This window comes from Heteronotia binoei, chromosome 17 (assembly GCF_032191835.1).
Source record: "Heteronotia binoei isolate CCM8104 ecotype False Entrance Well chromosome 17, APGP_CSIRO_Hbin_v1, whole genome shotgun sequence".
Lineage (NCBI taxonomy): Eukaryota > Metazoa > Chordata > Lepidosauria > Squamata > Gekkonidae > Heteronotia > Heteronotia binoei.
Window position 1 is genome coordinate 9,459,776 of NC_083239.1, and position 26,641 is coordinate 9,486,416.

At 45.4% G+C, this 26,641-nt stretch overlaps 1 protein-coding gene and 1 non-coding gene across 2 annotated transcripts in view; one reads left to right on the forward strand and one right to left on the reverse strand.

Annotated features, from left to right (window-relative positions):
• SLC9A1 (solute carrier family 9 member A1) overlaps positions 1 to 22,565 on the reverse strand; it is a 104,211-nt gene extending 81,646 nt beyond the window's left edge. Inside the window, exon 1 of the mRNA XM_060257916.1 lies at positions 22,099 to 22,565. Within this exon, the coding sequence (XP_060113899.1) occupies positions 22,099 to 22,435 (337 nt within the window). The 5' untranslated portion in view covers positions 22,436 to 22,565. The remainder of the gene's footprint in view (positions 1 to 22,098) is intronic.
• TRNAP-UGG (transfer RNA proline (anticodon UGG)) lies at positions 12,318 to 12,384 on the forward strand. The gene has a single exon. It is a non-coding gene; the product is annotated as a tRNA-Pro (tRNA).
• Positions 22,566 to 26,641: the final 4,076 nt, after the last annotated feature.

The window sequence follows — 26,641 nt, forward strand, 5'->3', positions numbered from 1 at the left end:
GATACAGTTTTTGAAACCACTCCTATGCATTTTTTTCAATTTCTCTGAAGTCTTGAATGCCATGCCCGTGGTGTGTTTGCTGGGTGGAACAAGTGCACGTTATGATGGAACATGTTTAACTTTCCTCTTTCTCACTTTTTAAATGAAAATCAGGAGCACATGAAAGAGCATTCTCTGCTGTTTTTTTGTTTTTCCTTCTTGAATCCTAAGGTAGTGGCGGCATGGAGCCTAAATTTGTTGAGAATGAGAAAGGGTTACGTCCCCCCTCGCTGACTGACCTCCCTCTGTTCCCTATTACTGTGTCAGATAGTTGCCCATAATGTGTGGTTTGGCCCTCTAGATCAAGCATTTCTGCATTCCAGATGCCAACAAGCTTGAGTTAAACCTGCTTGTCTGCTTTAGTGGTGCCATAGCCTAAAATACCAACAGAGTGTTACGTTTTTAAAGACTCCTTTCTCTCTCTCACTCATTTTGCAGGTGCTCATTGGGCAAGGGTCTCTTCTCTGTGGTGGAATCCTGTACTCCTAAGGAGTGTCCCCATGAGTGTACCTTTGCAGGTAGAGCCAGTCACATGAGCTTTTTCCCATCCCCCTTAGCACTGTCTGTCTTGGTGGGGTCCTAGTTGCACCAAAAAGATCCAAACAATGAAATGCACTCATGTCCTTACAATACTTGCATGTGTGCATACTTTGGGGCATTTTTTAAACCAAGAACCTGGAACTGCAGAGTGGTATGTGATTGTAACTCACACGTGTGTGAGAGATTTATTTATACTCTGCCTTTCTCCCCAGTGATACACTCCTCATTTTCCCCTTCTCCATTTTATCCTCACAGCAGCCCTGTGGGGTAGGTGAGGCTGAGCACATGATTGGCCCAAGGTCACCCAGCAAAGCCAGGATTCAAACCTGGGTCTCCCAGATCCTAGTTCAACACTGAACATTAAGACCATGCATTCCTCTTGTGTTTGCTGCGTTGCTTAGAGTCACATCTATGACATAGAGTGGGAGAAATCTTCAAAATGAGAAACTTGTCAGCATTACTGCAGAAAGCTTAAATTTCTGAACTACAGGAATTGCACATTTTGCATATAATTGCACATTTTAAAAACCTTAGCTCTCCTCAGTAGTAGGGGTGTGCATTTGGCTGTATCTGAGCCAAAAAAAGCTTGAAAAATACCTTACTGGAATTTTTGGGTATTATTTAAGCTGAATACAGATCAGAGGATCTGTCCAGCTACTGGTACAGCTGATTCCAAATAAAGCTGATTCCCCCCCCCCCCCGCTTTTTTCAGGTATATTTGGTTATACTGAATAGTTGGTGTTGGAGAGGTTCAAAGAGCTACCAAATTAACTTTCAGTTCTCTCCTCTAGGGCTCTTTCCCACTTTTTGCTTGGTTCCCAGGGACTCAGACGACTAGAGAGGCGGTGGCGGCATACTCGTGACGAAGCGACGAGAACATCCTACAGAACGTTTATGAAGTCTTATGAGATGGCAGTCAAAGCCGCAAAGAAAGATTACTTTGCAGCTAGGATTGCGTCTGCAAATTTGCGCTCGGCACAATTATTTAAGATAATTGAGAATTTGACTATTCTTCAGACTACAGAGATCAATTACTCTGAAGAAAATGACTGCTTCAGAGCATGGACTCTATGGCCTTATACTCTGCTGGGATCCATCCACTGCCAAAATCCTGTCCTGCCAAGGCTCCACCCCCAAACTTCCAGGAACTCCCCAAGCTCAGTCTCAGGGCTAGGATCAGGACAAACAATGCAGCACTTTTGAAGAGCCTTCAGAGTATATGTCATTCTTAACAGAAAGGGAGCCAAAATCTTACAAATACATTACAGATGGGTGCTGGGAGACAGACAGAAGGCAGCTTGCCCACATTCGCATCATTTAAGTTACGTATGTGAACATTTAAATCCAGGCACCCCAAATCATAACCCCTTCACTACAACTTTTAAGAAATTTAGCTTACATCCTTCTTGTTGGCTCAGTGGTAGAGCATCTGCTTGGGAAGCAGAAGGTCCCCGGTTCAATCCCTGGCATCTCCAAAAAAGGGTCCAGGCAAATAGGCGTGAAAAACCTCAGCTTGAGACCCTGGAGAGCCGCTGCCAGTCAGGGGAGGGACGGTGGCTCAGTGGTAGAGCATCTGCTTGGGAAGCAGAAGGTCCCAGGTTCAATCCCTGGCATCTCCAAAAAAAGGGTCCGGGCAAATAGGTTTGAAAAACCTCAGCTTGAGACCCTGGAGAGCCGCTGCCAGTCAGGGGAGGGACTGTGGCTCAGTGGTAGAGCATCTGCTTGGGAAGCAGAAGGTCCCAGGTTCAATCCCTGGCATCTCCAAAAATGGGTCCAAGCAAATAGGCATGAAAAACCTCAGCTTGAGACCCTGGAGAGCCACTGCCAGTCTGAGAAGACAATACTGACTTTGATGGACCAAGGGTCTGATTCAGTAGAAGGCAGCTTCATATGTTCATATGTTCAAAGTCTGAGTTCTGAGGTCAATGAATTCTGCTTAGGCTTGGACTGTTTAAGAGCATCCTGAACCAAACTAATTATATAACCCTATGCAAATCTACTCAGTGGGGCTTAATCCCCAGGAAAGTGCCCTTAGCAGCACACTGTTCCTTTCCAATATTTGCAATGTTAAGCTACCAAGCGTCCAAAGTTACTAGCCTACATTAATTTAATCGCTTGATTCCCAAAACACTGCCTACTAACCACAATACACAAGAGTCCTGACCTTCTTGCCCCCACAAAGCACCAGCATTACAAACCGAAGAAAGGTCCCCACATGATTGCCAATGGGAATGCTGACTCACCACAGGAAAGCAGCTATTTAGCTTACATATCTCTTACATGGAAGGGCTGTTGCTGTCAGAATTCAGGAGATGCATCACAAAGTATTATGCTCACGAAACGACCTACAATAAGGAATAATGCTTTCTGAACAACGACGAAACTGCAGGAGTGCAATAAACAGAAGGAAACGATTCCAGGGCAATGGCCGAGAAAGAGGATACAAGCTTCTATTCCCAGACTGTATGGTACTCTATTGTATGGAGTATCAACTCCTCAGGGAACAGGAGAACGGCAGAAAACCAGGACATCATTAGAGGAAGTGAGCCTGGCAGGGCCAATGACATTTGTGCGATGTAACCATTCCAGGGTTACAAAAATAGCGCATTGTGTAAACGGACCCCATGTGAAGCTTCTCATATGATATGCAGCTATTAAACCCACAGCTTACCCAATCACACTAAAAGAACGGCTGTCTGAAGAACAGGACCATCCGCCTGTCTGTCTATATGGAAAGGGGGGGGGGCTTGCAAGCCCAGTCATTTTGCAAATAAAAGGCTTTGAGAAAAAAACAGCTTGACAGCTCCTCTTGCTTGCCCAAAATTATAGCTCTTCCCCCCCCCCTCCTCCAAAAAGACCAGTTCACGTAAGGTTGCTACAGCTAGGTCAGCAGAACAGGTTGCTGCACACCAGACAAACCCCAACCAGCCAGGCCTGACCCAGACAACTCATAAAGCACTGAGAGCAGAGAAGGGGAAAATATCTCTCTGCAGTGACTCAGTCAGTGATAGCTGGCCAAGCAGAAGAGCTGCATCAGCTGCTGATGTTACATCATGCAGCTAAGCTGTGGGGAACAAAGAGAAACAGAAGTGAAGAAATTGTGCCTAGGAGTTGAAAAAGCACTTGGAAATAGAAAGGGTTCTTCTGAGGAAAAATCTGGGGATCCCCTCCTACAGAAAGCAGGAGTCTAGTTTTGCTTTGGGGGGCGGGCAAGGGGGAGAAGAGCTTCATTCCTACAAACGGACCTTCAACCCTAGAGCCTTTTAAATCTGTTTGGGATTCCCAAGTGACCAAGAAGGAAAAATCCCAGCCTTCTCTGGGTGTGCAGAAACCAGCAGGGAAAGTTTTCACTGTGCAGTGATAAGCAAGACTACTCACTAATTGGTGCAGAGTAAGAGATCTGGCATAAGACAAAGGAGCAGAAGCTGGCAGAGGTAAGCTGGCAACCTTTCCCCAACAGAACTGCTTTGACAGTTTCACAATTTGGGAGTCACATCAAGTTTTAAACCTGCAAGAACACAGGTAGGTTCATGTGAAGGGCAGCTGGCTTCCTGTTATTCATGCATGTGGTGGAACTATTGTAGATTTGTCTCTCCTAGCAACATAGCCCTTTTTTTCCTACACAGACTGGATAAGTATACTGGAAAACCACAACATGTGAAGCTACCTCAAGACCTGCAGATTGAGTCACATAGACAAATCTAAAAACCTTCGGAATAAATGCAAGATCCTGTGTCCAGTTATTATTGCATAACTCTGCACCACTAAAGAATACAGGGAGACAGCAACCACGGTGTCACATCTCAGTTTTGTTTGCAGAAGCAAGTTGTATTTGTGACTGACAGATCACAAGCTGCGGTGTGAGGAAGTGTTGCTCGGGGATTTAAAAATGCGATGAAAATGCTTTGACATTTTGCTGGCAGCTAAAATCTGATTGTGAATATCTCTAAAATAGTTTCTTAACCCTACACATGACGGTTTAGTCTTGTTGGACTGAAAACCACCCTCAATATGTCCCTAAGGTGGCCACAAAGGGAGGCATGAGCCTGCAAACGTGCACCTCTGTTCCAAAAAGGGAGGATCCTTGCTGAGACTGAGGATACAAACTGACCAGATAGATCTTTTCACAAACCTGAGAAAAGCTCCAAGTCTGCACACACAAAAATAAATAAATAATCCACTGGTGAGTTAAAACTGCCTCAAATAATAAGAGCAGTGCCTGTAGCTTTGAGAAACAAATGGATCCCCATTGCAGAAAAGGATGTGGTCTAAAGGAAGTAAATGACTAATAAATATAACAGATTGCGACATGTAAAGGTTGGAGAGAGGGTGGGAAAAAAGCAGAAAAAAGTAAGAAACCATGGGGGGCTTTCAAGGAAGGGAAAGAGGAAATAGTAAGGGTGGGGAAAATGCAATGACTCCACAAGCCCTTGCAGGTTCCCTGCTTGTACTAGAATAATAAACATATTAAAATAAGTCATGTGACTAAATGAAACCTCCATAGTCAGATACCTTTTGGTACAGATTAATAGTATAATTCCTACAACACTCTATAAAACTGGAATTGTTGCTACTGGACTTGTGGGATGACCGGAATACAGAGGGGGTATGCAAGCATCTTGTCTCAGTTTTGTTTGCAGCTGTCAGGTTGACTATTGCGGCAGCATGGAAATCACCAACCCACCAACGATCAAGGCCTGACAAGATAAAGTATGGGATCATTATATGTTTTGAGCCGCCCTAAGCCTGCTTCGGCGGGGAGGGCGGGATATAAATAAAATATATTATTATATTATTATTATCAGCTTGTCATGGGCAAACTCTCTATCATGTTGAATACCACCCAGACAACGCTGGTGTGTGGCATTAAAAGTTTAGATTGGTTTGGGCTTCCATCTTACAGTATATGGTGGAGAGAGATTTCCTTCCATCTCACCCGTCCTATCATAAATGGCTTTTATTTTAAACCCTTGATCTGACTGGCAGAAGCAGGATCGTGGACAAAATGAAACGGCCTGATCCGATCCTTTGAAGTCATCTCCATGTCAGCAAGGAAACAACATATTCAGCTGGTGACTCCACTGTGGTTTCTCTGCAGCAGCTTCCGTTCATGAAGAGTCAAGAAGTTTTGGCTGTATACACGGCAGTGTACCAACTATTTGGTATGTGGATCCTGGTGGAACGACACCTCTGATGTCCTTCTCTGAAAGCATGTAGCACAAAATTCTGGGTTTGGCAACGCAGCCCGGACCATTCTGGGTCCTATCTATGTTTAAAAATGCTTGCCGCCCAGATAAATCTTTCCTCTTGATTTGTGATCTGCGGGAAATGTTCTGATTCAAATTCCACCTGGCAGGTGGCCAGGATTGCCCGGACATATTTACTTCATTTGTACCCCTGTTGCAACAAGGATCTAAAACAGCTTATATTGTTCTCCTCGCCTGCATTTTATCCTCACAACAACCCTATGAAGTCGGTCAGGCTGAATGTGTGTGACTGACCCAACAACACTCTGTAAGCTTCCATGGCAAAATGGGGATTCAAACCTAAACCTCCCAGATCCTAGCCTGACACTGGCTCTCCAATATATACTGGGATCTTCTCAGTGGAGACCCCCAGAGCGTTGGAACACGCTCCCACATGAAATTTATTGAGTTCTTCCTCTCTACAGACATTCCAGGAGGCAGTAAATACCTGTTAAATTTTATAATATATCTTGGGTTCTTGTTCTGAAGTTTCTGGCGCTGATTTGTTTGTTTAGCATTGTGGTTACTTTGTATTATTTCTTGATTTTTTTTATTGCACCACTGAAAAGCAACTTTAACAAAAAAAAAACAACTTGTAACTAAGCAAACTGGTTTGTATCATGTGCAAGCCAGACACTGCCTTCCCTCAAAAGGGCCAAAATATTTTGACAAGGCAACCTGTGTGAACTGAGAACTCTGCCAAGAAATGTGTATAAAGAGATTAGATTGAAGGTGCATCCCATAAGCATGAGACTTTGTGATCTGAGACGCTCTGTGTGAAAGCCTGACAAAATGTCAAATAACAGATGGTTTGTGCCACAGGACTATCATCTTGTATTCTAGATTGTGGCGACATAAATAACTCTTTCCAGAAGAAGGATCTTCTGCCTAACTAGGCATAATGAAGAGAAAAATACAAAAACACGCGTGTTAGCTGAAAACCCAAAGCAATTCCTATTAATTACACTATAGTGTTAGGGTTCTTCTCAGATGTACAAGGAAATTAGCTACAATTATATGCCATTTGCTACACCAATATCTTCTTGTTACATCTGTATCCAACTTGCATTACGTTTTAGATATTACTGCTGCTTCAGACAGACTGTAACCATATTCCCAAGTTTCACAAGACTTCTCTCTCTGCAACTATACCCTCATCTAACCGTTCACCAGTTCATAACCTTCACAACTCCTCCATGAAGATCCGTCCTTGCTCGTAACCACCAGCACCAAGATTCTGAAGTCCTACTTCCAGATAGGGGTATGTTATACTGGAAATATAAAAAACCAATGCTCTACCAGGGTCGTTGCTCATTTCTTATTAACTACAGGCATTAATGTTCCTATACAAGTTGAGTCTAGTGTGTCTACTTGCATCAACACACACCGGTGGGCCCAGCATAATTCCAATGCCCACTGGCCCTGGGCACACTTTGCTGTGTACGGAGTGGGGTGGGGCTGTGGTTCAGCACCTGCTATACATTCAGAAATTCCCAGGTTCAATCCCCAGCACCTCCAGTTAAAAAAAGGATCAGCTAGTAGGTTACATGAAAGACTTCTGCTGGAAACCCCTGGAGAGGTGCTGGCAGTCTAAGTAATCAGTGTTAACTTTGATGGGCCAATGGACTGAGTCATGACAAGGCAGTTTCATTTAAAATGGAAGAGAAGAGGACAATTACAAGGTACTTTGGGTCCCCATTGGAGAGAAAGGTGGACTATAAAAGAAGCATGTAAAATATTGAAGGAGGAGCCATGGTTTGGTGACAGAGCGTTTGCTTTCCATGCAGAAGGTCTCCGATTCAATCCCTAGCAAGCCCTTAGGGAAAAACCATCCTCCCACATGAGATCTTGGAGGGCTGCTGCCAGTCAGAGCAGACTATGCTAAGCTAGACAGATCAAGGGCCTTGTTCAGTGTAAGGAAACTTTCAGATGCACTGAGAAGGAGCTGTGGCTTGGTATCAGAGCTCATGCCTCGCACGCAGAAGGTCCTGGGTTCAATCCCCAGCCTCTTCAGTTGAAAAGGACCAGGGAGCTGGGTATAGAAAAGGTCTTGGAGAGCTGCTGCCATTTGAAGCAGACTGTGCTAACCAATAGTAAGACTCCGTATCCCTTCCACATCAATCTGAACAGTAAATATAGAAAAGCATGACCAAGAAGCTAACAGAGCAATTGACATTTAAGAGGATCTCACTGTTGTCCTACCTGTAATCTGATGTCCTTGTGTTTTTTTTCTCCCCCTGTATCAAATAAACGGCATTAGCAGTTATGATCTGATTCCTGCATTGTCTACCATCCATTCTTGACTCCTCCCACCACTGATTAATGTTTCAAATTTAAAACTCCCCTCCCCTCCTTAAAATAATGCTAAACATGTACATATGTTCCCATGCAAAAGAACACTATAAAAATACATGGGAAACCTGAGCCAAAATCCTGAAGTAGTCAGTTCTAATGTTTACTAAAACGTAAGTACTGATAATAAAAGTCTGCCGTGAAAAAATGGTGCAGACTGGTAAAGTTGCAGTACTGCAGTCCTAAATTCTGCTCACGACCTGAGTTCAATCCCAGCGGACGCTGGGGTCAGGTAGCCAACTCATGGTTGACTCAGCCTTCCATCCTTCCGAGGTCGGTAACATGAGTACCCAAGCTTGCTGGGGAGAAAGTATAGATGACTGGGGAAGGCAATGGCAAACCACCTCGTAAAAAGTCTGCCGTGAAAACATTGTGAAAGCAACGTCACCCCAGAGTCAGAAACGACCGGTGCTTTTTAAGTACTGATAATACAGCTGAGCAGATACATAGATTCAACCTCATTACTTGAAAAGAGCGAGAAAGGACTCCAGAAATGAAGGAAGGGAGAAGGAAAAAGGACAATACTGTAACGCTCGCTTCCTTTCCCAAGGAGATCATAGCAGCGTGTGTGCTTTGCTCCTCCCTATTCTACCCTCAGAACAAGCTCGTGACATAAGCAATACTGGGAGAAAGTGACTGAGCCAAGGCCAATGTGGGCACGTGTTGCCGGTCCACCAAGTCCCTCGAGGAGCTGTCCTCAATAATGCACAGGAGACAAAGGTGGTACCAAAAAGGCATCTTTTTACTTTCCTGTTTTGTCCAGCTGCTGCAAAGTCATAAGCTTCCTCAGCCTTGTGCTCCCCTACCACAGAAGGTGTGAGTTACGTCACTCACATCTCAAGCTCTACAAAGCTACTGCTTTTAAACCCCGCCCTAATAGCTGGGTCCTCCCTGTCCCTAAACTGGCCCTGCCCTTTCCCTGCTCAGCTACCAGATCACAGCCCCAGGAGCCCTTTCTTGCTGCCCAATTACACTCTCCCATAGTCCTGCTAATGCTAATGCAGGGTTTAAAAGCAGTAGCTTTGTAGAGCTTGAGATGTGAGTGACATAACTCACACCTTCTGTGGTAGGGGAGCACAAGGCTGAGGAAGCTTGTGCCTCAGGAACCATTTTTCTTTGTCCCAAAAGGACAGCAGATCCTGTTGCAGCTCGAAGCTCCTATTCCTGCTTTTTGTGTTCACCATGGAAGCATCGCTCAAAGTTAACCAGGCAGCTTCATGGATTTGAACCCAGACCCCCAAATCCTAATCCAACACTCTAAAGATGCCATCCATCACTGGGAACAAGGCAGCGTACGAACTCTGTACAGATTAATGAGTTCGTATTTTTCTGCTGTTTAATGTATGCGGTGGTGGTCATCTTTGGACGGCCAAACAAGATCAACGAGGAACCAAAAAAATCACAATGTGTGAGATGACTGTACTACCAACCCCTTTGTTCTTGAATCATTTTGAGCAATGTGCTGCACTAATAGAGCAATTTTATGCAGAGTTACTCCATCTGAAGTCCAACAAAAACCACAGTCCCAGACTTTTGTAATTCTGCATAGGACTATATACTGTAAAAAAAAAACCCTCTTACAATCTATGCACATACTCTAATATGGTATGTTTTATGCAACAAACATCTTGCAAAGTTGGGTGTAGTGGTTAAGTGCGCGGATTCTTATCTGGGAGAACCGGGTTTGATTCTCCACTCCTCCACTTGCACCTGCTGGCATGGCCTTGGGTCAGCCATAGCTCTGGCAGAGGTTGTCCTTGAAAGGGCAGCTGCTGTGAGAGCCCTCTCCAGCCCCACCCACCTCACAAGGAGATTGTGAGCCGCTCTGAGACTCTTTGGAGTGGAGGGTGGGATATAAATCCAATTTCTTCTTCTTCTTCAAAGAAACACCTTGACAGCTTGCCAGTTTGCACACTGAAAGTTCCCACTGTCTTCTAAAAACTCCTTACATACTTCTACTGAAAGCAGTTGTTACCCACCCACAGAGGCCTGACCACAGGAGCACATGAAGGTAACTTCATATGTAACCTAACAATGTTACCCATCAGTTTTGTAGATATAAGCAAACATATACCACACACAAAGCAATGGGGATAGGTGGGATGGATGATTACATAAAAATGCCCATTAAGCAGCACAATGTAGGGCGAGGTGACCTCAACTGCAGCCCTGTCTCCTGTTATTTCCAAGCTGTCTGCCACGGCCTGCAAGCCTCAATGCCATACACACAATAATTAAATGGTCCAGATCATCAGACACAGAGGTAGACGTGATGAAGAAGCAGTTCAAGCTGCCCCCCTGCTTTTGTTGCATAATTCTTCTACATCATTAAGCCCGACAACCAGCCTGAGCAACCCATATTTATTTGGGAGACACGCTATTTGGACAGCTAAATTGGTAGCATGAATGCTGTAATTGAGAACCATAAGACTGCAAAACACACCAGGATAATCACTCTCCCCCCATGCTGATGGTGCGACCAAACGCAGAGATGTCTGGAAATCAAGGAAAGGAAAAGGCAGCAGCCAGGAGGGTATCTGCATTGAGAGACTGAAGAATCACCACCCCATAAGGAAAGCCTAAAGAGTTTGCGGCTGTCCAGCCGAGAATGGGGAAGCTGGAGACTGTGATAAAATTACGCATGGGGTAGAAAAAGGTGAGAGAGATAACTTTTCCTCCCAGTTCAGTAATGCTAGAATTCAAAGGCGCCCAATGAAACTGATAGACAATAGGTTTGAGGACAGGCAAAGGAAATACTTCTTTACTCAACAAGTAACTAAATTGTGGCATTCGCCAGAGGACACAGTGAGGGCCACAAGCACAGATGCCATTAAGAGGGAATTAGATAGATTCACAGACAAAGAGAGGTCTGCATCCATAGCTACTAGCCATGGTGACTAAAGGGAATCTCTGCAGAGGAAGTAAACATTTGAATTCCAGTGCCAGAAGACAGCACTGGGGGAAAGGCTTTGGCTCTGTGCCTTGTTTGGTAGCCCTCGGAGGCAAGTGCCTGGCCAGTGTGTGAAACAGAATACTGGCCTAAGTGGACCACTGGTCTGATTCAGCAGGGCCCTCCTTAAGTTCCTGTTTTCACAAGTAAAAATACAAATGTCAGTTCTTGCAACTCCTCTATCATTGCCCTAACAGCGAACACACACAGCCAATCAGGTTCTTGCCGGTTGTACATTCACCTTTATTTTTTTTTTTGCAACAGCTTCTCCCCTGCTGTCTGGCCTCCTAAGCAGGCTGAGTTCAGAAACTGACCACAATGGTTTCCATTTGGTACAACTTAAGGCGATTTAATCTCACAATAAATATCATTATCATAACAGAGCGGCTGTTAACTGAGCACACATTAAGTAACGTTAGGACCTTGATAGGCAGCTATGCAGGGGATGAAAGAGAAAACAGTTCCTTCACATTTCATATTTAGACAACAGAGGGGAAAAAAATTAACTTTATCACCATCTGGGTATTGTCATGCTATTTAAAAGTAAGAAAAAAAATATTCTTGTTAGACCACGCATTATCACTATGCTATACTTAACCATTTAAAATTAACCCCATCATCAGTATGTAAACAGTTATCCAAGTGCCAGATGGAGATTTAATGCTCATGTTTTTGAATTTATGAGAATGTGCATCAAAACGAGCTGTATTTGTCCCCGCCTGGTGATCTACCTTCTGAAGACTTGGGAAGGCAGCTGAAATTTCAATATCAGCAATTTGGGAGCATGCAGAAGAACGATTTTAAGGGGCTCCCCAAAATTTTCCCCCAAAAGCAAAAATATGGACAGCAATTTACCAGGCAGGAATATCAGAAAATGAGGACTGAATGAAACACAGGGACAGCATTCAATTCACCTCCCTGGCTGACTGCTGCATTTATTTATCATGCAATCATCCTTTTGCATTCTGAAAGCTGAATTCAGCCATACCAACCCACAAGAAAAACACAATTGTCCTAGTCTGTATTAACAGTACAAATATGACACAGCCAGTGGGTCGCAAACTTTTGGAATGAGGACCACTTCTAAATTTGCCATATTTTTGGAACTCACCTGCAAAGTAACTCCAGGATTCTCTCTCTGTCCCTGGCATAAAATGTAGGAGCTATGTGTCCATTAAGAGGGAAGGGACGGTGGCTCAGTGGTAGAGCATCTGCTTTGGAAGCAGAAGGTCCCAGGTTCAATCCCCGGCATCTCCAAAAAAGGGTCCAGGCAAATAGGTGTGGAAAACCTCAGCTTGAGACCCTGGAGAGCCGCTGCCAGTTAGGGGAGGGATGGTGGCTCAGTGGCAGAGCATCTGCTTGGGAAGCAGAAGGTCCCAGGTTCAATCCCCGGCATCTCCAAAAAAGGGTCCAGGCAAATAGGTGTGAAAAACCTCAGCTTGAGACCCTGGAGAGCCGCTGCCAGTCTGAGAAGACAAGACTGACTTTGATGGACTGAGGGTCTGATTCAGTATAAGGCAGCTTCATATATGTTTAAGACCAAACAAGCTTAAAATTATTGTTTATTTATTAACATAAAGCATTTCTGAGCAGCACACACTTTTTGAACATTATCAGATTTCATACTGAAACTCCCAGAGCTTCTCTCCCACTTCATCCTTCTTTCCTATTCTGGCCTCAGAATGCAACTGCAAAGGAGTCACTTTGGAACCTGTCCACTGTCTTGAGAACCACCGAGGTTAAACAGGTGTTATATTCAAGACGAAGCGGCCCCGTGGCGCAGAGTGGTAAAGCAGCAGTACTGCAGTACTGTGGTCTGAACTCTCTGCTCAGGACCTGAGTTTGATTCCGGCGGGAGCTGGATTCAGGTAGCCGGCCCAAGGTTGACTCAGCCTTCCATCCTTCTGAGGTCGGTAAAATGAGTACCCAGCTTGCTGGGGGGGGGGGAGTGCAAAAGACTGGGGAAGGCAATGGCAAACCACCCCGTAAAAAGTCTGCCATGAAAACGTTGTGAAAGCAATGTCACCCCAGAGTCGGAAACGACTGGTGCTTGCACGGGGGACCTTTCCTTTCCTATATTCAAGACAGCCTTACTGCCCCTGTGTTTATATTAATATGCATGTGAACTGCAGCAGAGATATATATGCTACTGATCCATACAGAAATGCAACATCTTCCCTGGGTCTGTAGCAACTCTAGTAACACACTAGCAAGGCAAAAGGAAAGGCAGTTATTTCTTAGCGAATCCCTGATAAATAAAGATGGTTGGAACTTCTTAGTAGTTTTGTTAAAAATACATATGAACATATGAAGCTGCCTTCTACTGAATCAGACCCTTGGTCCATCAAAGTCAGTATTGTCTACTCAAGCAGATGCTCTACCACTGAGCCACCTTCCCTCGTCTTAAGTCAGTACTGTCTTCTCAGACTGGCAGCAGCTCTCCAGGGTCTCAAGCTGAGGTTTTTCATGCCTATTGGCCTGGACCCTTTTTAGTTGGAGATGCCAGGGATTGAACCTGGGACCTTCTGCTTCCCAAGCAGATGCTCTACCACTGAGCCACCTTCCCTCGCCTTAAGTCAGTACTGTCTTCTCAGACTGGCAGTGGCTCTCCAGGGTCTCAAGCTGAGGTTTTTCACGCCTATTGGCCTGGACCCTTTTTAGTTGGAGATGCCAGGGATTGAACCTGGGACCTTCTGCTTCCCAAGCAGATGCTCTACCATTGAGCCACGGTCCCTATATAGTGTGCTATTGAGTCACAGCTGACTGATGGCAACCCTAGGGTCACAGGGCTTTCAAGAAGAGATGAGTTGAGGTAGTTTGCCATATGCCATTGCTTTCCTCGGCATAGCAACCCCGATCTCCAGTCCAAGCAGTGCGTTTGCACATGAAAGCTTATACCATGGGCAAAACTTCGTTGGTCTCAAAGGTGCCACTGGACTCAAACTTCGTTTCCATCCAAGCAGTAACTGAGGCAAACCCTGCTACATTTCCAAGAATATTGGGCTAGTTAGGGCTATTCAGGTTGCTATATTAAATTCTCGCTTCCAGCCCAGCTTTTTTCCCCCTGCCGTGAAGTCACAGCTGACATGGTGACTCTGTAGGGCAGGGGTCCTCAAACTACGGCCCGCGGGCCAGATGCGGCCCGCTGAGGACATTTACGCGGCCCGCCGGGTTATGGCAAAATCAGACCGGAAGTGACGTTGGACCTAAACTCGCGTTAGCAACGCACACTTCCGGCACTGGGCTGAGGCGGCGGAGACAGAGTGTGAGGCGATACCGAGGTGAGGTGAGTTCCCAGGCCAGGCTGTGTGGTGTGGGGAAGGGAGAGAGATGCAGAAGACGGAGAACTGACGGCCCGCAGCCTTGTACAGTAATGGCAGTCCGGCCCTCCAACAGTCTGAGGGACAGTGAACTGGCCCCCTATTTAAAAAGTTTGAGGACCCCTGCTGTAGGGTTTTTAAGACGAGATAATTTGCCACTGCCTGCCTTCATGTGGTGACGCCGGCATTCCTAGGATGCCTCCCATCTAAATACTTCCCGGGTCCAGCCCTGCATAGCTTCCAAGATCTAATGAGATTGGACGAGCCTGGGAAGCTAGGAACAGCAACAGAAGAGGCCTTATTCATGCATGATAGAGAATGGCATGGGAATACGGGGACAGAATGCTAATGGGTCGAACAGGCTGAACAACTTTAGGCTGCAAGTGCCGGATCATGGGAGGGGGTGTGTGAGAGAGACAGACAGGCATGTTTGAACCAGCATAGAAAGCAGACAGAAGAGGCAAAAGCTCTCTCTCCCTGTTGGGTTTGCTTTCTGTGTGCAAGGAGTTTCCGTAAAGGATGGAATATTCGAAGATGAACCTCATCTGCAATCTGAGATGGTGCAAGAGGGGAGGGACGGTGGCTCAGTGGTAGAGCATCTGCTTGGGAAGCAGAAGGTCCCAGGTTCAATCCCCGGCATCTCCAACTAAAAAAGGGTCCAGGCAAGTAGGCATGAAAAACCTCAGCTTGAGACCCTGGAGAGCCGCTGCCAGTCTGAGAAGACAATACTGACTTTGATGGACCGAGGGTCTGATTCAGTAGAAGGCAGCTTCATATGTTCATGTGTTCATATTCCTGAACTTCCCAGGAAACCAACCTGGTGATGCAGCTGCATTTTTGTATGTTTTTAAAGCTGCATCGACGCAACGCACAAGCATCAAGAGTGTTTGGCATTTCTGTTCTCACACGCACTGCGATAACAGCTGCAATTATTATTTCTTAAACCACTCTAAAAGCAGCATGCAACACGTGAATTTAAAAATAAAACAGATTTGCCTGTAAGTTTACCGATCTAGAAGGAAAAGACGAGGGTAAGGGAAGACTGCGGAAGAAGAGATATGCTCAACCGAAATGCCCCTGCTAATTAGAAAATGTACACAGGGTGTGTCTTAGAGATACTCAAAATGTGCAAAGAGCAAAACTATAGGGATGTCTGGAGGCTACACGTTCCAAAGTAAAGGGAAAGGCAAGACAGCAGAAGTGATTGCCAGTTTAATTAAATGGTTGGTCACCAGAGTAGCACAGGAGGACCCCAGGATGGAAGAGACAGTAAAGAGTGAAGATAGGCAGAAGCAATACATTGCAGGCATTTGTTAGAACTGCGAATATATATTTTAGGACAAAGATGGTGAGGAAAGCAAAATTATAAAGCAAATTTTAAAACAGAAAGGAAAAGGCCCAGCTGACAGTAACGACAAAGGCTTGGCTTGTGACATGCTGCAGAGTAAGGCAGTACAGTGTATGCAGCACAATCTGTTGTTATCATAGGCATGTGTGTGAACCCCAAAGTTCCATTCAAGGAGCCTCTTGTTCAAGAAAATCACAGGAAGCCATCCCAGAGCTGTCTTCTGCACTGTTTTCTAGAGAAGTAGTATTTTCTGTGATGGGCAGGAACCACCCCAGGAAAGGTCTGAAGGTGCCCTTATTTAGCCCCATTTACATGAACTATTTCGTAGTTGGTAAATTCCATTTTAGAAAGAGGAGCCAACATTTCTCTCTCAGCAAGGATAGTCATTAAACCAGCTGGTTATGCATAAGGATAAGCGTGTTAATGTCATCTTAAATTTCAGGTTTGAAAGTCCTTTAGCTCAGGACTTAGGGCCTTCCATCAGCTCGACACAGAGGACCTCAGGCCATCATCCAGAAGGGGTATGAAGCAATCTCCCCTCTCCTGTTCATTCAAATGCCAAAAGTATACCATAGAGCATCGCCATTGCACAAGGCCTCCTAGCATTCCAAGATAAGATCAGCAAGCGTGTTATTCTAGGAAATGTTCACTACAAAATCTGACTCTCTCACACCAAGCATGTTTAAGGGAAATGGGCCTCTGATATTCATCATAAGAGGGGCTGAGTATGCTATCGAAATTCCCATTAAAGCAAAATGCAGGATTGCAAACCTATATCAAGATGTTTTATGACCAGGAAAAAAATCCATGTTCCCAGTTCTCATTCTTCTAGTATAGACTGCAGCGCACAGTTTAAGAAGACTGCACTAAAGGGAGGGGGGGAATTGCAACTTCAGGTCAAAACTAGATGTCACATGCAGTTCTATTGGTTTGGTGGGGAAAAATATGCCTAGAACCAGCAAGCAAGACTATAACCACAGGGGCTATGGTTTGAAGGGGAAAGCTAACATAGAAGAAAGAAGAAAAGGAGCTGGGCACAGATGCAAAAAAAAATGGGGGCGGTGCTCTTTGGTGGGAAAGTGTTAAAAAGCCTCTCTTCCCACCCACCCGCATTCATTGGTCCTCCCCTTTTAACTGCAGTCTGCAAGACTACTATCTCTAAAAGAAAGTCTGGGAAAAAATAATCAGGAATGTACACACGCTGTGCAGCTCTACCCACAGTTAACCCACAAGTCTCACACTCAGCAGATGCACACCCTCAAAGAGGGCAGGAAGTTTTAAACTATCTGATAATTTATGCTACTCATGAGTCCCCTCAAAAAAATATTGTTTGCAAACCTACTTGTAATGAATGTAAGATGGAGCAGGGGCAGATTGGATCTTCTTGCAATCCGAGCGACTCTCAAGATTCTTCTCCAGCATCACAGCTCAAAAGCATCTATTCTTCTGCGCTCGGCCTTCCTTATGGTCCAGCTCTCACAGCCATACATTACTACTGGGAATACCATCGCTTTGACTATATGGACTTTTGTTGGCAGGGTGATGTCTCTACTTTTTATTATACTGCCCAGGTTCACCTGGATTGAATTGAGACCTAGGTTTCCTATCTGATTTGATTTCTCCATGCCTACTACCTCTGCTCCAGACATCCTGGAGTGTAAAGTCAAATGGGCTTTAGAAAGCATTACTAACAACAAAACGAGCGGAGATGATGATATCCCAGTTGAGCTATTCAAAGTCCTATTCAATCCAGGTGAATGCATTGACTTGAGTTTTGTTATCAGCTGGCACTGTTAAATTCAGTGTGAATATTTTAGTTGGAACTTTCACAGAGTGGGGGAAGAACCAGGCAAAAGAGAACACAGACATCCCTCAAAGACACCAGTCAGTTTGCTGAAGCTGATTATGCTGTTTCTTCCTCAATCCCAATTTTGCAACAAGCAGAAAGGCCCCAATTCCTCTCCTTGCACCAATGGTGATGTAGAGGGGAGGTCCTTCTCTTTGCCTGCAGATGAACCAAGGCCAAGGGTGACTCACACCTACTAACTCAACCTCTCTGGAAAGGTTCTCTCAGGGTGCCCACATTCACATGTTTCTAGAATAGCCTGGCTAATTTTGCTGATTAACGCATCTGATGAAAAACTAATCTTATCCCCACTGTGTGGTTTAAATTTCTTACCTCTCTCATGCAACATGATTTACTTTGTTGCAGTCAGAGTAAAAGCAGCCATTCCTACAAGGGGTTTCTTTGCTCTGGGACCATAAAGCCCCAAAGTTACAATTTTGCAAGGTCTCTATCAAACAGAAAACATGAATGCTCATACACAGGCAAGGCTTGTCACACAATGATTTGGGATCACATAATCCACACAAATATAGGGAAGAGGCTATGCTTATACCTTCCTCTTTTTAATGTCATCTCCTTCCTCAGCTTCCTTCCATTGCTGAATGGTAACATTTTAAGGGCTTCTCTCAAGTATCTACTACTCTGCATTTCCTGAGAGAGGCATAATATCAGCATATGAAGCTGCCTTATACTGAATCAGACCCTCGGTCCATCAAAGTCAGTATTGTCTACTCAGACTGGCAGCGGCTCTCCAGGGTCTCAAGCTGAGGTTTTTCACACCTATTTGCCTGGACCCTTTTTCGGAGATGCCAGGGATTGAACCTGGGACCTTCTGCTTCCCACGCAGATGCTCTACCACTGAGCCACTGTCCCTCCCCAGTCATTCAGTCGTTAAACCAAAGTGGGCATATAGCCTAATAATACTCCAATTCCTCTACATTAGGAAAAGCAGCCACATCTTTGCAAAGAGTTCTGTTGCAGAGAAAAATTAAAACATATACAAGGAAAATACCTTCTCATATGGACAAAAGGTAATCGAGCCTTATGATGCATACCAATTTTAGAGGGGGAAAGGGGAATGCCTTTAATATTGAGGTGCTTGCAGCACCACAGGATCCATTTGGCTTGCACCTGGGCCACAGCTGCACTGCCATCATAACCATGATCCACATCTGGGTTCAGTGGACCTTTTAAGCACTGTCAGAATCACAGGGGTATCTTGGCTTAGTTTGCCCAGACCACTAGAAGCCCCTTTAAGGCAGTGGCCCACCAGTAATTTTTCTGGCAAGAGAAAGAGCTGATCCATCCTTTGTTCAAACAAATGAAGATATTCTCAGGCATTTGGGAGGCAGGTCCCATGGGAATTCTCTTGAGCAGCCTTCAGTGAGAGCAGCACAAGAGCACCATTATGCCCTTTTAACAGTCTCCATTCCTTTCAATGGGGCTTGGGGTAGAAGAATTCCCATGGATTGCATCTCCATTCTACTTTTCTTGGGAGTCTCTTCTAGCGTGGATCACCAGGAATTCTAGGCCACCAGTTTCTAATATAAATTTCTTAGATTTTCAAAAGCAGGGACTTTGTACCCTGACCAGCCCCCTGCACAGATTTCTCTTTCAGTACTCAGACTTTACGTCATATCAGCCCAATTTAGATTAAGAATGTGTGAGACTCCAAGCTATACACACGCGCTTCCACTGGCAGTGGTACCAGATATGTTTGTTTTCTGATGCAGTCATGTGACTCCCGCTAGGTGCAAATTCTGCGTTTCACAAAAAAGAGCACAACAAAAGCTCATTTCCCCCCAGTACTCCCCGTCACATCACCAGAAGAAACAAAACCACTTCTGCACTAAGAGAAAACAACATCACCAACCATTAGCAGACAGTCCAACCATTAGCAGATTTGACCTCCCTACTTAGGTTGGGACACTCAGTTTTGAAATTCAAGCCATGCCAAAGGTTGTGTGATAGTACAGCCACCTCATAGCAAAACTACAAAGAATGTCAAACGTTCAAGAGTTTGTAAAATTGGAAGGAAAAAAAAATCTCCTTTGTTACTATCATTCATACCACTACCTAGTACACCAGGGGTGTCGAACATGCAGCCCAGGGGCCAAATCAAGCCCCCAGAGGGCTCCTATCAGGCCCCCGAGCAACTGGCTCTTGTCTGCTTCCTTCTCCCTCTCTCTTGCTTCCTTCTGCATTCCAGCTTGCTTTGTAAGGCTTCCTCAATCACACAAGAGCTGCAGAGCAAAACCTCTATTTCCTCCATTGGCTGAGGCTCCTCCCCTTCCTGGTCCCCTGGGGAAGGAGGGAAAGAGCCAGAGTTTTCTTTGCCCAGTTCCCTGGATCCCATGGGAGGAATACAACGAAAGCACCTTTAAGTCCAATGAGTGCTAATGTTTTGAGCGGGTTTTTTAAAAAAGAATATTTAATTATGTTTGTCTGTGTCCTTTATAATGTTTATATCTCTGCTACCTAATCTTAAATAGGTTCACACATGGCCTGGCCCAACATGGCCCGGCCCGAAAAGGTTTCATTTTTGTCAGATTTGGCCCTCATAACAAATGAGTTTGACACCTCAGACCTAATACAATCCCTTCTTTGATGCAACCCTTTGTGCCAGAACTAGAGCTTTGTTTGTAGAACAAGCCCAGCAGGAACCCATTTGCATATTAGGCCGCACACCCTGATATCACCATTGTTTTACATAGGGCTTTTTGTAAAAAAAAGCCCAGCAGGAACTAATTTGCATATTAAGTCACACCCCCTGGCACCAAGCTAGCCGGAATTCCGTTCCTGCGCTTTCCTGCTAAAAAAAAAAAAAAAGCCCTGGCCAGAACTGAGAGGCTTGGCTTTAGAAGAAAAACATTTTAAAAAGGGGGTTGGAGGCAGAAGTGGGGGCAAAAGAAACAGCACATGGCCTTTGCCATCTGGAGTCTTCCAGAATCTTACAAAAATCCTGCCGAATGAAGTTTTACAGGCAAGAATCAAAAAGGCTAAAAAGCCTGTTTACACCACCCAGTTTCTCCACATATGTGAGTATACTGAGGAAGGGTAGGATGAGCCATCTGGTGCACACTGGGAGATGACAGCCGCATCTCCACAGCTGTGCTGATCTCTCCACAGAGTCTGACAGAGTTATACACAGAGAAGTATTACAGCGGTGTGGTCGAATGGATAGCATGTTGGACCAAGATCCTGGGAAACCTGAGTTGGAACCCCCCATTTCTACCATGAAGACTCAGTAGGTGACGCTGGCCAGTTAAACTCTCTCAGCCTACTCTCCCTCTCAGGAATATTGTGAGAAAATGAAGGAGGAGAAAATGACGTTCTAAGCAGTTTTGCGTCCTCACTGAGGAGAGAAGCAAGATATAAATAAATATACACATACATATAGATTCATATAAAAACACAGCAAAGTTGATTTAAAGCGCATGGGAAATAAACAGGTTAACTTTGTCCACGTGTTGTTTTCACAACAGAAACCAATCTCTGAAGAAACATTAGCTTCAGTAGCTCATATGTAAAGATGAGTAACAACTCAAATCCTTTAGAGCCCCTGTAGACCTGGAATCATTTCCCCACTTTTAGCCCACCAAAGTGCTCCAAATAAATATAGCAAATGTCACCAGAACTTTCTTTTTCTTTTGTGAACACTAAGGACAAATGGATAGATACAGGAACAGAAACATCTGAACAAAAGGTAAACAGGTGACCTTTTCCTTATTTTTCAGTGGTTCTAATTTTTATGTTAGTTGTCTGAAGCCATTTCTGGACAGGCAGTATGTACAACCCCCCCCTCCAATTAATAAATGGCATTGTTACCAACATGGCCCTGGAAACCAACAGAAGTTTCACTCCCAAAAAACACTCCAGAGAAGTAGCTACGTTAACCTGAATCAGCAAGATTGATCAAGGAGTCGTCTTGTCTTGCCTTAACCAGAGTCTTAAAAGACCAATAACATTTTATTCCAGCATAAGGATTTGGTTTGCTACAGCCCACTTTGTCAGATGCTCTGCTTAAATCCTTCCTAGGCTGATCTTTTATGGAGGGAGGGAGGTACAGAGAGAGAACGCAGAGTCAAGGCACCATGAAGTACAGAAGCCAATGTTATCACACAAAATTCAAGAATCGAGAAAAAAAACAGAGCCAATTCACCAGTTTTGCTAAACAAATAAAACATTTGTTAGTCTTTAAAGGTAGCCCCAGACTTCAAGGCAGTTTGCGCCTGAGCATCTCAAAGCGGTACATCTTCCCCCAAGTATAAGCAGACATCCTTATTTGCACCCCCACCCCACCCATAAGATGCTCAAGTGCCTTAGGACAATCTCAGAAGGACTCAATGGGTGTGTAGCAATTCAAAGGAATGGGATCTTTCCAAATATCCAGTCTGCTAACTGAAGCATCCCCCCACTGCTACCCACAATGTCAGGGACCAAACACAGTCACATACCCAGTTTCATGAGGCACGCCAGCAGGATCCACAGTGCAATTTCAAAGGGCACTCTCACATGCTTGTAGTCGACTTCCAGGACGGGGAAAACCTTCCGCTTCTTGTCATGCCCATCCAAGGAATTATTGGTGGGATGTTTCGTCCCAGGATGGCCGTCTTCAGAGGCAGGCGGTGCAAAAGTGATCTCCCCCTTGTGAGACGGCGACGTTGCCATCATGGCTTGGGGCTCCAAACCGTGGCTGTGGAGCACGGGCAAGAGGCCCAGGAGGGCAGCCATGCCAACCAGGAAGGGCAAAGCGTGGAGGAAACCCAACATCCCAAAGCCCTTTGCCCACATTTTTTTTTCCTACCTGATCCAGAGCAAAAAGCCAGCAGTTTGGGTGAGATAATAATTGGGTGAGATAATAATTGCAGCGAATTTGGTGAAATAATAATGTCAGAGCACAGAAGCAAGGCCACAAAACTCCTTTTTTTTGAAACAAAATAAAAGGCAGTTTGGAAAAGCTTGACCGAACAAGAGGTCTGGCTGAAGCTTTCCCTTCCCCGCCGAAGGGAGGCCAAGCTGCAAAAAAAAGAAGCCGCCGCCCGCAGGGCTTGCCTTTAAAAGAAAGAGTGCCACGGTTTCTCTGCAACTGAGCCAAGTCTGCTTCGTGGCCAAAGGCAAGGCAGCGTCGGAGAGGATGCCCGGGCAAAAGACGCCGACCAAGGGCAAAGAGACGGCCAGGGCATTCGCGAGCGTCACTGCAGCCAGCCCTCCAAGGCGCAGCAAGGGAAGCGCAGGCGGGCTGCTCCTTGCAGAGGCCGCCGCTCCGCGCCGCTGGAGAGAAGGAGCCGGACGGGAGGCGCCGGTCAGGCCGACCTCCTCTGGGGCACCGCGGGCTCAGGCTCGTGCAGCCACAAGGAAGCCAGTCCTGTTCCGGCGCCTCGTGCACTGCAGCGCGGCAGCTCCGCCCGGCTCTGCCCCAACTCAGCCGCCGCCGCCGCAGCTCCTCCTCTCGGGCGCGCTGGCTCTTGCAGCGCGCTCGTCTAATGCCGAGCCAAGGACGCGCCGGGAGAGGCGAAGGCAGAGCCGGAGGAGGGAGCTCCGGCGTCTCGACGCGCGCAGCAGCCTCCACCGGCTGGAAGGAGCACTGCACCCGGCCGGCCGGCTGCTACGAGCCCGGGGGCGTGGCCCCGAAAGAAAGTAACTCGGAAGCCGGTCGGGGAAAGGCTGCAACTCCCGCCCCTCGTTTGCAGGTAGGGTTGCCAAGTCCGATTTTAAGAAATATCTGGGGACTTTGGGGGTGGAGCCAGGAGACTTTGGGGGTGGAGCCAGGAGACTTTGGGGGTGGAGCCAGGAGACTTTAGGGGTGGAGCCAAGATCAAGGCTGCGACAAACGTAATTGAACTCCAAAGGGAGTTCTGGCCGCATTGAAAGGGACGGCACACCTTTTCAGTGCCTTCCTTCCATAGGAAATAATGAAAGATAGGGGCACCTTCTTTTGGGGCTGATAGAATTGGACCCCCTGGTCCAATCTTTTTGAAACTTGGTGGGTATTTTGGGGAGAGGCACTAGATTCTATACTGAAAATCTGGTGCCTCTACCCCAAAAAACAGCCTCCGCAGAGCCCCAGATACCCGCGGATCAATTCTCCATGATTTTCTATGGGAATAAATCTCCATAGGGAATAATAGAGTTCCCAGCAGACATTTCCCTCCCCTCCCCCCGCTATCTGACGACCCTGAAGCGGGGGGAGGGCCTCCTAACTGGGGGGGGGGGAGAAAGGGTCATCAGAAAGCGGGGAGGGGAGGGCAATGTCTTCTGGGAACTCTATTATTCTCTGGGGAGATTTATTCCCATAGAAAATAATGGAGAATTGATCAGCGGGTATCTGGGACTCTGGGGGGGGGGCTGTTTTTTGAGGTAGAGGCACCAAATTTTCAGTACAGCATCTAGTGCCTCTCCCCAAAATATCCCCAAAGTTTCAAAACGATTGGACTAGGGGGTCGAATTCTGTGATCCCCAAAAGAAGGTGCCCCTATCTATTATTTCCTGTGGAAGGAAGGCATTGAAAAGGTGTGCCGTCCCTTTAAATGTGATGGCCAGAACTCTCTTTAGAGTTCAATGATGCTTGTCACAGCCTTGATCTTGGCTCCACCCCTAATGTCTCCTGGCTCCACCCCAAAGTCCCCAGATATTTCTTAAATTGGACTTGGCAACCCTATGTTGTACAGAGTTCTCTCCTGTATAATATGCACACAACTACCGCGGGAGCAAGGTGATGCAGAGAGAGGTGGGTTGGACGGAAACATTTTTATACCACCCTTCCTCCAATAAGTTGTACACCAATCTTTCCTTATCTGTTTTATCCCCCTCTTTTTATTTTTTACCTCTGTTGAGACAGATCTGGCTGAGTGAGGTGGATTTATATAGTAAGATGCATGTTTTTAAGAGACAGCATATGTGGTTCTCAATTTTATTCTTGCAACAACCCTATTTGCAAATCCCATCAACCAAAAAAGCCACATAGCTACTGCACACTGTCTGTAACATAATTGTTTCTTACACAAAGAGCAGGTCACCAGCTCTCTACTGCTTCCCCCTTATTTACTAAAGTAATACTAAAGTAATAAATGCATCTGGCCCAAGGATGTTTATGCTACAGCCTGGCTGGTACCACTTTCAAGTCGCCTCTCCCACAGGTTCACACAGACAACTCTTATCTTCAGCTAGAGAAGTGTGAGAATGGGAGATGTTTTATAATTGCCTAAATTCCTTAGCAATAAAAGAGATAGTGTTTAGTAACCTTTGAACCCGTGACTCAAGTATGCATCTGTATGGTAACACTTGAAGATATCCCAATATCTTCATATAGCAACTGTGTAACTCTGTATAAGTCATTACTTCCAAGGCTTGTGTCCTTGGTACTCTGAGTTTCTAACAATAAAACAGCTTTGATTTAAAACAAAAGACTGCTTATTGAGAAATAATTTTGGAAGTAATCTCACGTGGGGACGTAACCGAATGGGAAACTTTCTACCCCAATGGCGAAGAGAGCTCCAGTTAACAGAGAAGCCCCCGAAAACCTAGAACGACCAATCGGTGACCAAGGACCCGACACCGCTCCGAGACAACCTCCATGGCACGTACTCGACGCCAGGAGGCCGGCAGTTCTATGAAGATCTACAACATCTTCTAGAATTAACACCAAAAAAAAATGTCCTCCTCATCATAGGGAACTGGAATGCCAAAGTGGGAAGTCAAAAGGTAACCGGAACAACTGACAAGTTTGGCCTTGGAGAACAAAATGAACCCTCTTCCAACAACCTAAAAGGCAACTCTACACATGGACATCACCTGATGGGCAACACAGAAATCAGATTGATTATATACTCTGCAGTCAAAGATGGAGAAGCTCCTTACAGTCAGCAAAAACAAGACCTGGAGCTGACTGCGGCTCAAATCATGAGCTACTGATTGCAAAATTCAGGCTTCAGCTGAAGAAAACTGGGGAAGCCATTAGGCCATTTAGGTTTGACCTTGATCACATCCCTTATGAATATACAGTGAAGGTGAAGAATAGATTTAAGGAACTAAAGTTGATAGACAGAGTGCCTGAAGAACTATGGACAGAGGTTTGTGACATTGTACAGAAGGCAGCAATCAGCACCATCCCAAAGAAAAAGAAATGCAAGAAAGCAAAGTGGCTGTCTGATGAGGCTTTACAAATAGCTGAGGAAAGAAGGAAAATGAAAGGCGAACGTGAAAAGGAAAGATTCACCCAACTGAATGCAGATTTCCAGAGAACAGAAAGGAAAGATAAGGAGGCCTTCCTGAAGGAACAATGCAAAGCAATAGAGGAAAATAATAGAATGGGAAGGACCATTCTCTTCAAGAAAATTGGAGAAATCAAGAGAACTTTTCGTGCAAAGATGGCGATGATAAAGGACAAAAATGGTAGGGACCTAACAGAAGCAGAAGAGATCAGGAAGAGGTGGCAAGAATATACAGAAGAATTATACAAGAAGGATCTCAGTGTCCTTGACAACCATAACAGTGAAATCACTGACCTTGAGCCAGGCATTCTGGAGTGTGAAGTCAAATGGGCCTTAGAAAGCATTATTAACGACAAAATGAGTGGAGATGACGGTATCCCAGTTGAGCTAGTCAAAGCCTTAAGAGATGATGCCGTTAAAGTGATGCACACATTATGTCAACAAATTTGGAAAACACAACAGTGGCCACAGGATTAAAAAAGATCAGTTTATATTCCAATCCCAAGAAGCGTAATGCCAAGGAATGTTCAAACTATCAAATCATTGCACTCATTTCACATGCCAGCGAGGTCATGTTAAAGATCTTACAAGCTAGGCTTCAGCAGTATGTAGATCGGGAACTACCAGAAGTTCAAGCTGGGTTTCGGAGAGGTAGAAGAACTAGAGATCAAATTGCCAACATTCGCAGGATTATGGAGAAAGCACGGGAGTATCAGAAAAACTTCTATTTCTGCTTCATTGACTATGCTATAGCCTTTGATTGTGTGGATCACAACAAACTGTGGCA